Raw genomic sequence first — 17,911 nt, forward strand, 5'->3', positions numbered from 1 at the left:
CAAAAAGTGTAGAACCCACCATGCACACAAATATATGTATATGTGTGCATGTGTGTATGGTCTTCCCTCTGTTCTCCCACTTTTCTCAGATCTAATTTGTAGTGATTTAAAGAACTTTTTCATGAATATTATAACAGTCCAATTATTCTTTTTTCTATAGCTATAGACTGAGGAACTGTTGACAGCACTGTAGAGGCTGACATTAAGGAAAAATTCGCATTACTGATTTCCTTTCCTTAGTTTTTCTTTCAGTTTGTTTAAATGCAAAACAGAACTATTTTAATTTTTTTAAAATAAAAAGAAACAATAATAAGAGGAAATAATTAAGTAACCCTTGTGGTGAACAGGAACAGTCTTAATTAAAAATGCAATTAAATGCAGTCTCCAATTTAGATGGTATTTGTCAGTATTGCTGCTGTTGTACAGAACAGAAAGCGATAAGAAGGGCAGAAGTTTAATGTTGCAGGAGACTTTGGTTGAACAGAGCTTGGTTACTGGAATGGAACTTGTTAGATAATATACCCTACATTAAAGTGACACGTGGAACCATTATTTTAATTCTGCTTCTACGTGATTGATTTCCTAAAAGCATTAAATGCCCCTAGTGCAGAAACAACTTGTATACACACACAAATAAAATTAAAAACAAACAAGCATATAAACCAGCCAGATTTAAGCATTTTTGAATCCCACTGTTTTAACTGGGAGAGATGTAAGCATGTATTTAACTCTTTCCTCAAAATAAATGAAAATTAAGGTTGCATTGTTATGCACTTACTTGGGAGTAAATATCAAATTCTGTGGGACTTCTAAACATGCATAAGATAGGGCTGCACACATTTTTATTTTTGGCTGGATCATTTCCTAAAGATGGCTCTGCTCTATGGAAGGTGACTTGACGATTATAGAGTTCACCCTGGAAACGGCCTCCAAGGCACCCACAGCAGGAAAAGTGGCTTTATCTGTATGGGTTAGAGGCAGGCTGAGATTTCACTCTTACAGTACCAGTTGATTGGTTGTGACAGTCACTAACAGATGGTTAAGGCGCTAAATGCTTTATAAGACAAATTAACTGCAGGGGTGTTCATTGCAGCGTAAGAGGGCCAGGGCTGCTAGTCCAGGGAATTTGTGGCTTTTAATGAAACCCAAACTAGCGTCTGTATGAATTCCAACACTGTGATTAAAAGTTCCATCTTAGATATGTTACTATTAGTAATGGTGAGGAGTTGCTCAAGGCTTGCTCAGTTATTTTTAAGTGGTTTCAGGAGAAATCTATGGATTTTTTAAAGTTCTTCCTAAATAACACAAGATTTGACACTGCAATGCTAAGAATGGTAAGATCCTATTGAATATCAGGCTTTAACAGTGTAATCATATGCATGTTTACTCTGAATTAAGTCCCACTGAGTTCAACGGAGCACACTTCTACGTAAAGGGGTACAGGATTGCAGCTTAAGCATGTTTAGTACTCACAACTTTGCAGTGCACAATCTGCTGGAAGTTCTTCTGAGCAAGTCCAAATGGAATGAATAGATGTGCAAGAAAATTATTTCAATGGAGTGTACATAAATGAACTTAGTGGTGGGTTGTGCCCTTGAACTAGTCCTCTAAACTCCAATAACTGCAAAATGTTACAAGCTGCACAGTGCAGTCTTATTCGTCTACTCAGAATTAAGCCCCACTGGATTCATGCTAGCTGGGGAATGCTGGGAGTTCAAAGTCGTATTTCTGTCTAAATATGCATAGCATTGTTCCCTTAATCCTAGATAAATGAATATAGGATTGCAGCCCTACGCTATATTTTTATAAGGGACTGGAGGGTTACAAACGTAATCAATGATTTCCAGTTCTCAAAACACATATATATCTATTGCAGAGGGGTAGCCGTGCTAAGTCTATCATAGCAAAAAGAACAATGAGCATGATCGTATACATGTTTACTCTGATGTTAGCGATGCAGATGAAGACATGATTGTTTTATTTTTGAACATAAGTTCTAGAGAGGCAGGCATTCACTCAGGAGAATCCTGAACCTGCCATTGTGAAGACTGGACACTTGTGCGTCTATAAATTAAAATGACATTTAAAATCCTGTAAAGTTAAAAGCTCTAAATAACATGAGAAAGATTGAGAATCCTGCCAATTGGAAATAGATTCACACAGTCATCCAATTAGCTATTCCCTTTTTTAATGAGATAGCTGGGAATGAGATCTCATTACTGGGTCTTAGAATTCAACTTATGACCATGATTAGGTGAAGATAAAAAGAATGGATTGGAAAGAAAAGTTTTAGAATGGACTCAGGGATCATTTCCAGTATTTGAAGCAACAGCAAAATGAGCGCCTTGAAGTAGCCTCTCAGCTAACATCTAAATTCTGTCAATCAGCAAAGTTTGCACTGTAAATCTTCTTGAGCTCAACTTCTCTGGCTGTTGGTTTAATCTTTCATCAGAATAATCTTTTAATCCTGTCCTAAAATCTGACATCACCATTTCAAGAGCAGCATCAGGATGGGTAATAAAATTCAATTAGCATAATTGGAAAATCTAATTTGTGTAAATTGGATCTGATAACCCTACCAAGACCTACCCACCCACTCTTCCCCAAATCCTTAAGTTCTCCAGACTTCACCACAAATAAGAAAAGGGCAATGTGGCATTAAGAAATCCAATCTAGAGTGTGAAAACTTTCCTTTTAAAAAGTAATTCCACAAAGGGGGAGAAACCAGCATTTAACAGCAGTTAGAAAGTTCAACAATATTAATATGCCTTAGCTTCTAAACATGCTAAGCATCCAAATATATATTATAATTCTACTGCAGCTGTTGGAATTCTTCTCAATGAAATTCGGTGCTTATTGCAAGAGGATGATAGAAGCAACAAATCATGGCACAATTCCTCATGGGGAGGAAAAGCTCTTTGCTACCACTGGGACTGAGTCATTTCTAAAATTTATAAATCATGCTCTGTAAATATGAGGGCAAAATAAGGCAAAATGTGAATACTTCAAATAGTTGGGTTTGTTACTGAGTGCCTTCAGTTTTTCCAGCACTGCTCAACAGCACTTTAATCTTCTTTGTCTATGGTGAATGCACAGAAAGAATGCACAACTAACCTGTTAGATGCAGTGCAAACATCTGAGAATCAATGCAGGTTCACTGTTGCCATGCATGTATGTGTCTTTGGAATTTGGCTCAACACACTAAAACAATGGGAAATATTAATCACATTGTTTTCTGGAACCTACACTCTGCCCTGGTTTTCACTGAGGTGGTAAGCCAGTGTCTTCTGAGCTATTCATTTCAGGCTGCAAGCGCGGGCACACATGACTGATAGCTTCTCCATACCAAAATAATTTCTACTCATAGAAAACTATCACCTCAGGGAGAAGCCTTTTCCTTTTCCTTGACATCTTATTTTCTACATACAAGGGATGTTTTGTACGAAAGAGCATTCAGTCAGTTCAGTATGGTGAGATGGGTTGCATTTTCCAGTTGAGAGGAAGAGTGAAAATATATCTGAGAGCTATCCCCTCTTCTGATCTTTCCCCCATCCAAAAGGTTTTAGGCTGCCCTGCCAACTTGCCCTCCAGCAGCTGTATAATGCCAGTTAGTCCTTATGCTTCTATTAATGCAGCCGAAGTTTATATTAGCATTTTTAGCAGCTGCGTCACACTGCTGGCTCATATTCAGCTTGTGATCCACTAAGAGACCTAGGTCCTTTTTACATGTACGGCTTCCAAGCCAGATTTTCCCCATCCTATACTTGTGCCTTTTATTTTTGTTGCACCTAAGTGCAAGACTTATTATCAGGAGTGCCTTGACCCCACTACCACTGGTGAATTCCTTTGTACTCTCCACTTCCTTCCCCAGAGATCCGCATATATAGTGCCTTGCATAAGTATTCACCCCCTTTGACTTTTCCACATTTGGTTGTGAGAATCAATGCAGGTTCACTGTTGCCATGCATGTATGTGTCTTTGGAATTTGGCTCAACACACTAAAACAATGGGAAATATTAATCACATTGTTTTCTGGAACCTACACTCTGTAAAATAAATTTAATTGGCATTTTTACCATTTGATTTACACAACATACTTAACACTTTGAAGGTGCAACATATTTTTTATTGTGGCACAAAAGTTAATTAAACAAAAACAAACTGGCATTTGTTGGTTGCATAAGTATTCACCCTCCTGAGTCAATACTTGGTAGAAGCACCTTTGGCAACAATTACAGCTGTGAGTTTTTTTGGGTCTCTCCCAGCGTTGTGCATCTGGATCCTACAGTTTTTGCCCATTCTTCTTGGCAAAATTGCTCAAGCTCTGTCAGGTTGGATGGGGACCCTTGGTGAACAGCAGTGATCAAGTCTTGCCACAGATTCTCAATCGGATCGAGGTCTGGGCTTTGACTGGAACATTTTAAGACATTCAGGTTCTTGTTTTTAAACCACTCCAGTGTAACTTTGGCTTTGTGTTTAGGGTCACTGTCCTCCTGTTAAACCTCTGCCCCAATCCCAGGTCCCTTGCAGACTGAAACAGGTTTCCCTCTAGAATTGCCCTGTATTTGGCTCCATCCATTTTGCCCTCAATCCTGACCAATTTCCCAGTCTCTGCCAGTGAAAAGCATCCCCACAACATGATGCTGCCATCACCATGCTTCACTGTGGGGATGGTGTTCTCAGGGCTATGAGCACTGTTGGCTTTGCGCCACATGTAGCGTTTTGTGGTAAAGCCAAAAAATTCAATTTTGGTCTCATCAGACCAGAGAATCTTTTACCACGTTTGCTGTGTTTCCCACATGCCTTTTGACAAAATCCAAATGGGATGAGATATGTTTTGGGGGGCTTTTCAGCAATTGCTTTCTTCTCGCCACTCTTCCGTAAAGCCCAGCTTTGTGGAGCATCCGAGTGAAAGATGTCCCATGGACGGTTTCTCCTGTCTCAGCCGTGGATCTCTCCAGCTCCTTCAGAGTTACCATTGGCCTCTTGGTTGCTTCTTCAACAAATGCCCTCCTTACCCGGTCATTGAGTTTTGGTGAATGGCCTTCTCTAGGTAGAGTTGCGGTTGTGCTATATTCTTTCCACTTTGTAATAATGGATTGAATGGTGCTCCGTGGGATGTTCATTGTTTGGGATATTTTTTTATAACCCAACCCTGATTGGTGCTTCTCCAGAACTTTATCCCAGACTTGTTTTGATAGCTCTTTGGTCTTCGTGATGTTATTTATTTAGATATACTCTCCAACAAACTCTAGGGCCTTCCAGAACCAACTATATTTAATCTGAGATCATATGACATTTGAACTGCACACAGACGGACTCCATTCAACTAATTATGTGACTTCTGAAGGCAGTTGATTACACCAGAGCTTATTTAAGCGTGTCACAGCAAAGGGGGTGAATACTTAAGCAATCAAGACTTTTCATTTTTTTATTTGTAAATCATTTTGTAAGATATGTAGATTTTCCCCCTACTTCAACATTATGGACTATTTTGTGTAGATCAGTAACAAGAAATCCTAATTAAAACCATTTTAATTCCAGGTTATAACACAACGAAATGTGGAAAAATCAAAGGGGCGAGTGTGAATACTTATGCAAGGGACTGTAGACCACTCTGTTCCTGGCTGCTGCTTGCAGAGAGGAAAGCAATCTATATCAGGATCACTGGGTGAGGAGGAGAGATGCCCCCTGCATCCTCATACAGATGGTTGGTGTATGTGTGTGCATCCTTGCGTGTGCATGGACCCCCAAAACCAGCATCACATTTGGCCCTCAGAGCCGAAAAGGTTGTGCACCCATTTTACATTTATCTCTGCTGAATTTCATCTTGCTAGTTTCAGCCCAGTGTTCTAGCCTGCCAAGAACTTCTTGAATCTATCTTTTATGGCATTGGCTATCCCTCCTAGCTTTGTGCCATATGCAAATGTGATAAGCAATCCCTTTCACCCTCATTCAGGTCACTTATAAAATGTTGAACAGTACAGGGTCTAGGACAAAATTCTGCAGCATACCATAAGAAACTTCATTCCAGGAGGATGCAGAGGCATTAATGAGCACTCACTGACTACAGAAGCTCAACTGTTGATCCATCTAATAGTAACTGTTGATCCATCTAATAGTAGTCCCCAACCCACATGTTACCATCTTGTCAACAAGGATATCGTGGGAAATCCTGTCCAACACTTTGCTGAAATCAAGATATACTATATCAATGGCATTCCCACAATCCACTAACTAGTAACTATAGAAAAGGAGCTAAAGTTGGCCTGGTATGACTTATTCCTGACAAACCCATGTTGGTTCCTACCTCACAGATCTAGCTCTTCAGAAACGGTTCTAGAATTTTGCTGGGTATTGATTGCAGGCTGACTGGTTCATAGTTTCCTGGATCCATCTTCTTCCCCTTTTTGAAGATGGGGACAACATTTGCTCATCTACAGACTTCCAGCACCTCACTGGTTCTCCAGGAATTCTTAAAGATTACAGACAGTGGCCCTGAAATAATGTCCAGAAGCTTCTTCAGCACCAGGAGATGTAATTCATCTGGTCCTTGAATCTTGAACTAATTTAAAGTAGCTAGGTGTTCTCTAACCATCTTCTTACCTACTCCAGGCTGCAAGTCTCTCCTTTGTTGTACTAGTTAAAGATAACTCCACTTATGGGAGAAGAATGAGGCAAAATAGGAGGTTCACTATCTACCCTAAGCAAAGGATTTACTCTTTCCTTGGTCTTTCTCTTCCTCTAAATATAGCCAAAAACACAATTTTTGTTTTTTAGCATCCCTTGCAAACTTCAGCTCATTTTGAGCTGTAGCCTTCCTGACACCATCCTTACAGGGCTGGACTACTCTACTGTACTCCTCCTTGGTTACATGTCCCTCCTTCCATCTCATATAAATGTCCCTTTTGAGTCTCAGCATTTCAGAGATCTCCCTATATAGCCATACTGGCTTCTTTAGATGTTTCCCATTTTTAACGCTCATGGGAACTGTTTGCAGTCATGCCTTCAGTATTTCAATTTTCAGGATCTCCCATCCCTCTTTAACCTCTTTTTCCTTCAGAACGTCTTACCATGGGATCATACCCAACTTATCTTTGAGCTTTTTGGAATTGGATTTCCTGAAGTCCAAGTTACTTGTCTAAATAAGTTGTTTTCACAGCCCTTGCAATTACAATTTCCTAGATGACATAGAGGCCATCTACATGGCACTGCTTTCAACCTTCACTCTGTCGTAACTGCGCAGCATTGCAGCTGAGAATTAGCATCTGCTGCAGTACACGCACAATTTACTGCGGACTTCTCCAACAGGAAAATTCACTGTGCCCTGACACACAGCCGTTGAAGCAAAGTAAACTGTGGCAGTTGCGCTGCCCTTTTGTTTTGCCATTATACTTAAATGCACAGCTGTGGGGTGGGGTGTGTGACACTTTGGGGTTTAGTGGCTGTTTTGTATTTTAGGGGTTCTTTTGTGTCTGTCCGTTCATTTGGTAAAATGTGGGTGGTCTGTTTGGCAGTTCTTCAGCCCGGGACTCTCGTGATGGTTCACGCGTTCCCATGAGAGGTACGTGCCTACCCATCATTCCAAAATGGTGGCTGGAGAGAAGTTGGTCCTGGACCGCTCCCCTGAGACCCCCTAGCCCTTGGCCAATGATTCCAAAGCAGGCATTATGAAGATACGAAGTGGCAAATGTGTGCGAAAGTGTGGTTGAAGAAATGAGCACACCTCCCTGTGCCTCTGTAACTGCGCAGCCGTGAAGGAACGGGGAGGAGTGAAGGGGCATCACAAGAGTGACACAAGCACCAGGCACACCTACCACATGCCCACCATAAAATGCAAAGTTGGGTTGGGGAAGAGACAGAGAGCTCGCAACTGCAGGAAACCCGCAGAAAACCAAAAACATCGCAGTAAAATGCATCTTTGGAAATCTTCATTTTCAAGGTGAAAACCACGGTTAGGCTGCGAAGTGGCAACTACGTCATATGTCCCTAAGGACCTCAAATTGCAGCAGCCCCGGAGTAAATGGCTCGTGTAGATAAGGCCATGGTCACTTTCCCCCAAGGTTGCAACTACTTTCACTTCATCAAGCCATTCTCCCCTTCTGGTAAGGATTAAGTCTAAGACTGTAGTTCCCCCTTTTCACATTGTGAGAGATGAAGTTGTCAGCAAGGCAAGTCGAAAATTCATTGGATATTCCATTCCTAGCAGAGTTAGACTTCCAGAAGATGTCAGGATTGTTGACATCCCCCATTACTACTCATGGTTCATCTTTGTGAAAGTTTTGTCATCTGTTCCAGGAAAGCATCATCCATGCCTTCCTGGGTGGTTAGTAGTATACTGCCACAACAATAACACTTTTATATCTCACTCATTCTATCCTTATCCAGATATTTTCAATAGGGCTTCCATTCTCAGAATCATGGATTTCTATGCAGGTTTTATGCATCCTTTACACATAACATTACTCCCGCTCCCTTCCTGTTGGGTCTATTCTTTTTGAATACCCTTCAATCGCTATATTCTAGTCATAAAAGCGAAAGCCAGAAAGAAACTCTTTGCCTCCAATCCAGAATATGCTTACCAAGAAGTAAGTCCCATTTAACTCACTGGGACTTCTGAGTACACATATAAGATATTTAGTATTTGGCTGTCTTTTATCTTGGATATGGAGCTAGTTGTAATAAGCCAGGAGCTTAGGTTTTTGTGTGTGTTTCAGCCCACAGACTGATCTGTGATGACTCTCCATTGTGATCTCTACCTTGTGCAGGACTTTTTGAGCCAGCTTTTCTCTTTTTTTAAATTGCTTCATGTAACTGTACTAGAGAGGTAAAGGCTTGGAAAGAAATCAGAAAAAAATATGGAAAACCCAGAAAAACCCAAAGAACTGCAGCCGTGCATCCTGATCCTAAGCATGTTTTCTCAGAAGTAAGTCCCATGGTGTTCAATGGGAGTTCCTTCCAAGTAAGCACATGCAGGCTTCACTAACAGTTACCATGCCTGAACATTTGTTATGCAGGGTATTACTCAGCTTTCTTGACAAAACACTAAAGCTTTTTGGCCCCAAAATGTGGGTTAGAGCACATTCTAAAAAATGACTATCATATCTTGAATTTTGAAAAATCTAACAGCATAATCTTGGGCACGTTTGTTTATTTAGTTATTACATTTCTATACTGCCCAATAGCCAAAGTTCTCTGGGTGGTTTACAGCAATTAGAAAAAAGCCCCACAGTATTCAATGGTGTTTACTCTCAGAAAAGTGTACAATGGATTGCAGTCTACAGTTGAAATCCTAAGCAACCTGGGCATAAGTCCCATTGTGTTTGGTGGGGACTTATTTCTGAGTTGAGCAGGATTAGACTGTAATTAATTTTGGAAAACATTCATTTCAGCTCTAGTCACAAGCTGCAAAACTCACACTCACCTAATATAGAAAGTGGAACACGCACACACAAGTCTGCATCTCATTAGTGCCTGGATGGGAGACTGAATGGCAACCCTATGTACACAGGCTTGAGTTCCACAGTAGAGGAATGGCAAGATATAAATTTAACAAATAAATATCCAAAACTGTATGCCAAGGTACAAATAGCAACCCCCCAATATAGCTGCACCCAATTTTTGAAGCTAATTACAGCTCTAATTCAGAGTCCCTTTAGCCCTTGCCCCCAAATGGCAACCCCATTTGTGAGTGCCAAGCCTCTGCACATGTCAAAATGAGCTCTTCTTTATTACCTCTGTTACGACCAAAATGCTCAACTGTGCATTTTGTGGGTATGTGCCTGGATATTGCAAGAGCTTATTGGGCATACGTGTGAAAGCCCATCCCAGCTGAGACTGTAAACAACTTTACTGAAACATGTTTGTACGCCACCTTTTTACTATGTACACCACTTTGAGAACTTCTTGTTGAAGTGGCATATAAATATCCAAAATAAATAAATAAACAAACAAACTGAGGCCCTTTTTTGGCCCACAGATGCACCTTAACACCTATTTTGGTATGTATTTCATTCAGTGAGTTGGGGATAAAAAGGGCTCTCACCATAACACCCCCCAGTGTTCCATCTCCCCACCCCATAGGAATGATTAGGAACCATTCAGTCATATGAGATAAAGTAAGAACTGGGGTCACCACTGTGTTGGAGGACCAATCTGGCACGTGCTTTTCTTCTTAGCTCTGACCGTTCATCTGCACAGCCTCATCTTGGCTTGTTTCTTGGTCACATTACAAAATGCTGGGAACTGGTGAGTGTGCGCGTGTGTATAATATTTTGCCATTCACATTTTGCAATATTGTGCCTGAGAGCCACTAGGAGAGACACGAGAGAGAAAATGCCGAAAAGAAATATTGAAACAAAATGACTTCACCTAAAATGATGCCAGGAGTCGGAGCACTCAGTAATATTTTATTTCTAAACCTCCTCGAGTGCAAGGAGAGGCAGGGCAAAATATCCCCCCAAATACGAGTGAAGTTGTCATTATTTCGTCTAAGGGCGCAATCCTATGCCTGTTTAAGCAGAAGGAAGCCCTACCACTCCCAGCATTCTCCCACCAGCGTAGCTGGCTGGGAATGCTGGGGGTTGTAGGGCTGTCTTCCGTCTGAACAGGCGCAGGATCGCACCCTACAATGACCAGGAGTTCCTTCTTAGTATTTCGCAAGGCTTTTTGCTGCTGGGCGCAAAGGGAGGCGAGGAATACCGCTCAAACAAAGACGCCCACGGCGGTCGCTCTGGTCTTCCACGACTGGGCCTCGCCTGGCGAGGAAGCAGGGATCCGGCCCCGCCGCGGCCCGAAGCGCAGCGTCGCTCCTCTCGACAGAGGCGGGCAGAGGGCGAGCCAGCAGCCCCACCCCGGAGGCTCCTCCCGGGGCTGGGCTCGCTGCCGGGGGCCATATAAGGCGCCGCGGGGCCTGCCCGGCCCTCGCTCGGGCTCCGCGCCTCGCCTCGCCCCGCGTGTCCCCGGCTCTCTTACCTGAGCGCTCGCGGTTGCGCCGGCCATGGCCCCGGGCGAGGACGGCGCCGGCGCCCAGGCCGCCCTGCCGCCGCCGACGAGCGGCGACGCAGGGCCTCTGGCGGGGCTGTGGCCGGCCTTGCTGGTGGCGCTGGTGGCCGCCTTCATCGCCTGGCTCTGGTGCGGCGGCGGCGGCGACAGAAAGGAGGCGGCGCCCGAGGGAGCGCCTCAGCGGCAGCCGGAGCGGGAGACGCGCGGCGCCAAAGGTACCGCCCGCGTCGCTTCCCGGGGAGAGCGAGGCGCCGTCTCCCGCGGCCCCCGGGTTCCTGGTGCGCCCCTAAGCGTGTCCTTCGGGTTCCAAGCCCCTTGCCCGCCCCACGCCGGATAGCCCCAAGTGTCTAGGGCGAGGTTGCGGGATTCTCGGTCCAGCCCCATAACTAGGAGTGTGCGCGCGCGCGCGCGCTGATGGAGCCCTCTCCTCCCTATAATCGCACGCGCGCGCTCGCTCCCTGCTCGCCTTTACCCACGCCCCGGGCTCCTTCACGCGTTGTTGCTTTTGAGAGGGGCGCTTTTCCCTCTCCCCCACCACGCCCTCCCCATTTCGTTTGGGGGAGATCCTGGGTTGCTCTCTGGCTTATTCCTGCCACCCCACTCGAGTGCGCTGAAGGATCTTTAGCCACAATCTTCTTGCTCCCCAAAAGTGTGTACGGGCTCCCACTCATCTTTGCTTTCTGTATTTCTCCACTTCTCCCCAGTGCGCTAGGTAAATTGTTGTCTGTATTTCTTGGAGGATTGCAGAGCGTCTGTAATTTAGGCGGCTGTGAGTTGGATGGAAAAATTCAAGAGCTGCTGCTTCAACCAGCTTGGGGTAATGGGAATCCTGTGATCCTCTTTCCTCATCATACCTTGTGATAATGGTTGCTGATCTGAAGTAATAATCTGCTTCTTTAATAACTTGGGGTCCCTATCTGAAAGCCTGTTTCAGTTTTCCTTCCCCTACTGCCCCAAGTCTCCAGGCATATAGTAGAGAGCCAAATAACTAATGTGTGGTCTTTTGTGAGTGTGACCCACCTCCCCAAACTGTTGAGTATCCAGAATCTTTATTCTCCTTCTGTGGGGGAATGGGCCTCTCATGCTTGCTACTTGTGCTATAGCAAGAGCTACCGAGATTCCTGGGTTATTTCCAGACGACACTTTTTATCACAACATCGCACTTATGCACCGAGTTTTTCAGGAGTCCAGTCATTGTCGTCTTCCAGTTGTGTTTTCCTACTGTTTCTTCAGTCTTCTTTCTTACCATGGAAAATCGATTAAGGAGAAAATGATGACATAGCTGTATAATGCCTTCTAATAGTTAGTGCTAGGACCCCTCTGTCTGGAAGCACCCCTGGTTATGGATGGTTCACACATGCATGTTACTTGTTTGCAGATGGTTGCAGTGGCAGTTTGCATGTGTGAACATGGTATAGTTGCAGATAGAGTTTTCATATCCCCTGATGTGAATGCAGACACAGAACTCCTCGATGGAGACAATGGAAAGTAATGAACGGATGAGAAAAGAAGTGATATTCAAACTCTTGGAGCTGTTAATAGCACCCCCCCCCCCTTTGTTCTCAATAACAGGAGATATGACCAGAGCAGAGTGCCTGAAGGAGTGAGCTGGAATGTCTTGGCTTTTTGCCAGCCTGTTAAGTGACTTTTCAGCATTGCTTCTGTTGCTTTAGAAGGGCAGGTATGAGAAGTATATTAGTAGTTGTGACCTTTGCATTGCCCTGAGCCCATCAGGCAGCGATCCTGTCAAGTCAGTGCTGATGCTCCCATGGGAATCCTCTCCTACGGGCTTGGCTCGGTGCTGGTCTGACAGACACTTATGGGCATTGCAGGCTTAAAATCAACCTATCAACTATTTTTAGCTTCCATGTGGGAATGGCATGCTAGCCCTTACGCATACTCATGGTTGAGCAGAACAAGACCCTTGTTGTAAAAGCTAACAGGGCCCAAGGCAATAAAATGCAGGGTTGTGGTTGGGGGACTTTGCTTACTGAAAGTTTAAAAATAAATTTCTATGAGAAAAAAATGGGAAATTGGCAAATGGCAGTGCCAATAAATTACTGCTCGGCAGAAGTAGTAATGGTTTGAAATTGTGCCGCCTGCATTTCTGCTATGACCAATTGTGTAAGTCATACGGGAAGACTGAAACAGAAGGGATGGCGCATAATGTTACATTTGTGGGGAATTGAGTTGGGACTCTGGAGAGAGGAAACTACAACAAAAAGTTCTCATTGAGCTATTTATGCCATTGTGTGGCCTTAGCAGAGTCACTTTTACCTATAGTACATTTGCCAGCTGGCTTTGAGTACAACCTGGCATCTAGGTATAGAAGAGCAGTGCATTGGGTGTGATCCAAGGCATGGTGCAATAGAGCCCTTCCTCAAGGCTAGTTGTCTCTGACAGGATTCTTCTGCAGGTTTCCTGCTTCATTTTTGAGTTTGTCTACTGTTCAGTTTGTGCAGCTTCAGTCAGATCATGGAAACAGTTGTGGGACTGATATAGCTTACTCACTATTGTGCAGTTAAATAAGCTTTATCCTTGGTAGTTTGGGAACAGCTTTCAGCTCTTCTCAAAGTACAGTTAAAGCACTCTTGCATTTCTAAAGCATTCAACAGATAGGTATGGCAGAAGGTGCTGGGGGCTGGACAGGTAAGGATTGTTTGATGAGGATTTGCTGGTGGCAGTGAGTGGAACTCTGGCCACAGTTGCTACTGAGGACAAAAATCAAGTTTGTGTGGCAGAGCTGGAATGCAGGAGAGAGCAGTTTGTGAGGGGTTAAATCAACTTGCAAATAAGTTCAACTTCCTTGCTTTAAAGATTGTTATAGTGTATGAAGTAAGACAGTGGCAAGGAACTGAGAACGGTATTCCACCTTGGCTAATCAATATTCTTTCTGTTTAGAACCACTTCAGAGAAGCTATGAATTTGTCATATCTGCAACAAAGCCAACTGATGTGTCCAGCCCTCAGGAGCCAGTGGGGAACCAGTTGGCTCCTCCACAAGAACACAGTGCTCCCAGTGTCCCTGAAGAATCTCCTGAAACAGAGCCATTGGTCAAGGAGCCTACAACCCCCTTAATGAACTACAAGGAATATCTAAGGGGTGAAGCATTTGGTTACCCTGCAACAGCATCGGAACAACCGCAGAGTCAAGAAGCTGAAATTCATGGTGTGGGCACATCTGCAGAAACAGGCACCCTTAGTGACAAGCCTGAAGAGAAACGCAAAGAACAGCTGTGTCATGATCCTGTTGATCGTGAGGAATGGGAAATTGTCCCTGAGCATTCAGTATGGAGTGATGCTACAAGGAAGAGCAGTGCGGATGATGCCAGCAGCAAGGACCTGGAACAAGCAAAGAGGGTTGCAGCAGTGTCTCCAATGCCTCAGACTGTCCATGTGACTTTCCGTGTACACTACATCACTCACTCGGAAGCCCAGCTGATTGCCATCACAGGTGACCATGAGTGTTTGGGCCAATGGCACCACTACCTACCACTCAGGTGCGACAAGGATGGGTTCTGGTCAGACTCTGTTGTCTTACCTGTTGATACCAGAGTCGAGTGGAAGTTCATACTAGTGGAGAATGGGAAGGTCAGAAGATGGGAAGAATGTGACAATCGAACCCTAATAACTGAGCATGAGGATCGGCTGGCCCATAAGTGGTGGGGATATCATTGAATGGGAGCTCTGGCCAAACATGGGGGCTCCAGTTTTATTCCATTTCTTTACAGGAGTTTCCCTATTTATTTTTTCCCTACCATAGTATATTATCTCTATGCTATATGTTTTACCAGAACTGCCTTAGATTAAAGTCTCTCTTCTGCTAGCCTAGGCTTTAAGACACGAGGATACTCTGCAAACTAAATCAGACCAAAGCCTACCTAGTGGCAGACACATCAGGGTAGTGTTTCAAAACAGCTTCTTGCATAAAAAGCTTTAAACCCATAAACATGAGATTGTACTGTGTGAGGAGATAGGAGCCTGAACTGTGGATACTGGTCTGACAGAATAGAAAGGTGTAGTTAAACTACACTGTAACTGTCTGTTAAAATGTTCTTAACTTATCACGACTATATAAGAAAGCAATAAAGATGATTTTTAGACTGGTAACCGTCCTTTTATATTTTGACATCTAAGTTAGGAGTTGTCTTGGCTTTTAGTCACTTGAAATTAACCTGAAGCCCCTTCGCTATTGCCATAATTTCTATGGAAATTCCTTGTTGGCACTAATTCTCACAATTCACTTTTGTAGGAAACATCGTAGAAAGCAGGCATGAGGGAGGGACGAGCCTTTGTCGGGGAGGGAGCCTAAATGCTCCCAGTTAATGTGCTCAGCACAACTCTATTCACATATTACTTGCGTGAACAGTGTGTTGAAAGGAGCTACATGTTGAGCCCCACCCCCAAAGTTTCATTTATTTGATTTGTATCCCTGCCTATCTACCAAGAAAATGGCACTCAAAGTTGCACCTCCTTTCTCCCCTGCTGGGTTTGGCATAGCATCTGGAAGTAGGGAGCTTCCTGTAGTCATGGAGGCTCTTTGCATGATTTTGAACCCTGCATAATCAGGGTTTTAAATCGCATGGGGAACCTCCACAACTACAGGAGGCTCCCCACTTCTACCAAACACATCAACAATGGGGATGGAAGGAGCAGTGTGATTTTGGAAGGTCGGGGAGACTAAATGCATGGCCCCACTGCCCTTTTCAACATACCCCATTCACATGAGTAATGTTCACATGTTTGGGGCCTGTGTTAATTAGTACAGAACCACACTGACTCTAGCGAAGTGTCCACTTCGCCTGTTTTCCTTCCGACCATAGAGGATTTCAAAATGAGTTTGAACGACTGCCTTGCAGAGCAGAAAAGAGAACTTGCACCCAACATCTGCTACTACATATCCAAAGGTTGTGTAACTTGCAGAAGGAAGTTGATGGCTTCTTTCTGACTAATAGCGGGTCTCTGGTTGGGGTTAAGACATGAAGGAAATGTGGTGCTCTTCTCTCGAGAAGAAAAAAAAGAAGGTTGAAATCCGCTGCTAGGCCTAAGCTACAGGAATTTGAATTGATTCTAAACAGCAGGCTCTACAGAAGAGAAGGGAGTGATAAAGGCTACTACACCTTTCCTACACTTCTTAAGGTAGCTGCTTCAACTTGTAAGATAAACCTTTACTTTGGATAGCAGTGTCCTTGAACATTCCTGCTATGGCCCTGGATTTCAAAAGGCCTGTTTTGTAGCTGAAAATTGAATAAGAATGTTAAAAATTCGAAATGGTCCAGCTTCAGATTCCTGTGCAGTTATGAAACTTGCTGGAGCAGCATTGTAGCCTTAACATTCCTGTGAGGTAGGTTAAGTTGAAAAAATGACACATCCAAGAGCATATTACTGGATGCCCAGGCCACATTATTTTCTTAGTGTGATGCTCTGAACTCCTTGAATGGAAGGCAGAATATAGATGTAAGGAATGAATACAATGAAGTCAACACAGTAGCCCAATGCTGAATGATTGCCTTGCATGTTTTTGGTTATCCAAAGGTCAGAGTGACAATCAGGGTGGCCAAAAAATAGATTTTCTAAAAGTTAAACTGGATTCTTATTTTTTTTTTAATGTACATACTAAGTTTTGCTTAAATAATAACTTGGTTAATATTAAATAATCAATATAAGCATGTTAGCCTTACAGTTAATTTCTAAATGGAATCAGTGCCCTCTACCAGATACATTGAGTTAAAAGAAGCTTTTCTATATAAATGAAAAACTTATTTGATCCTTTCCCAAATATGAATATTTACATTTGCAGATTTTGGATTTGTATAATTGTTTAGGGAAATATATAAAGAAATATCAGTGGGAAACTTGATTTAAATCAACTTGTTTTCTTTTGTGCTGATTTAAATTCACTTGATTTTAAATCTCTCCACCCTGGCTTTAGTGACTCCTCTACACCACCCCAAGTGTATATGAAGTTTCATGTTAGACCTTTGCAAGTGAAATGATCTCCTAAATTCCACTGAAGAAAGCCGTTAGGCAAGAGAAATGGGTAGGGGTCAGTGCTCAGCAGTAGAGAGCATGTACATAGAAGGCTCCAGCAGGCCTGGGGATATTTGCCTGATGTCTTGAAAGAGCCACTAACAGAATAAATGGTAGATTAGATGGACTACTGGTCTGGCTAGATAGAAGTTGGCTCCCTTCCTTCTCTATTGTATCAATGTTTGTAGATTTGTCAACATTCCCTTGCATAGAGGAAAACAGCAGCCAAGAGCCACAAAATATGTGGTAAGCTTTGTTTGACCCACCAGTTGCTGGATACTGTTACTTGCAAGACCTGCTGCCTTGTTTGGATGCAAAGGAGTTAAGACCCAGGTTGTTCAATAGATGCCTTTAACTTTCTTGAATAGTTTCAAAATGGTATGGGGGTATGACAAAGAGAGCTTCAAAATTTGTATTGAACATAGAACATCTTAAATAAAATACCTCAAATGCTTTTGTCACCACATTTTCTTGTAAAGCCTGTCCAGGAGGGAACCATGGGAATTTGCTTGTAGCATAAGATTTTGTGAGCTGGAGCACCTACAAGCAATTTGTTGTCTTTAAAGTGCCACAGAGCTCTTTGTTTTCTCCTGAAGGAATTGTAGGTAGGTTGGAAGGTACAAAGAAAAAACCAAAGCAACAAACCTGCTCTGGCCACGTTTTGGGCTACATGGAAGATCCTGGTTACAGTATCCAACTTGAAAGAAGTCCTAAAGCCACTGAGACTATGTTTAAATGGTTCAAGGATCAGAGTTCAAAACACTCATTAAGTTGTCATAAGACTTGGACCCAAACTAGAATATATGCCATTCACGTAATGTGATTTTTAAAAAGTAAATAGGTGCAGGGAACGGGGTCCAGAGTTGGACCATTGCATG

The 17,911-nt window shown here is 43.2% G+C and overlaps 1 protein-coding gene across 1 annotated transcript; it reads left to right on the top strand.

Moving 5' to 3' along the window:
* Window positions 1–10,880: 10,880 nt before the first annotated feature.
* STBD1 (starch binding domain 1) lies at window positions 10,881–17,487 on the top strand. The gene is made up of 2 exons (XM_084855397.1): window positions 10,881–11,219; window positions 13,906–17,487. Exons 1-2 carry the CDS (start codon window positions 11,000–11,002, stop codon window positions 14,679–14,681), a joined length of 996 nt encoding a protein of 331 aa, XP_084711523.1. The 5' UTR covers window positions 10,881–10,999; the 3' UTR covers window positions 14,682–17,487.
* The last annotated feature ends 424 nt before the right edge of the window (window positions 17,488–17,911 follow it).

Source organism: Heloderma suspectum, chromosome 5 (genome assembly GCF_057233095.1).
Source record: "Heloderma suspectum isolate Gila_16-S chromosome 5, 16-S_ref, whole genome shotgun sequence".
Taxonomy (NCBI): domain Eukaryota; kingdom Metazoa; phylum Chordata; class Lepidosauria; order Squamata; family Helodermatidae; genus Heloderma; species Heloderma suspectum.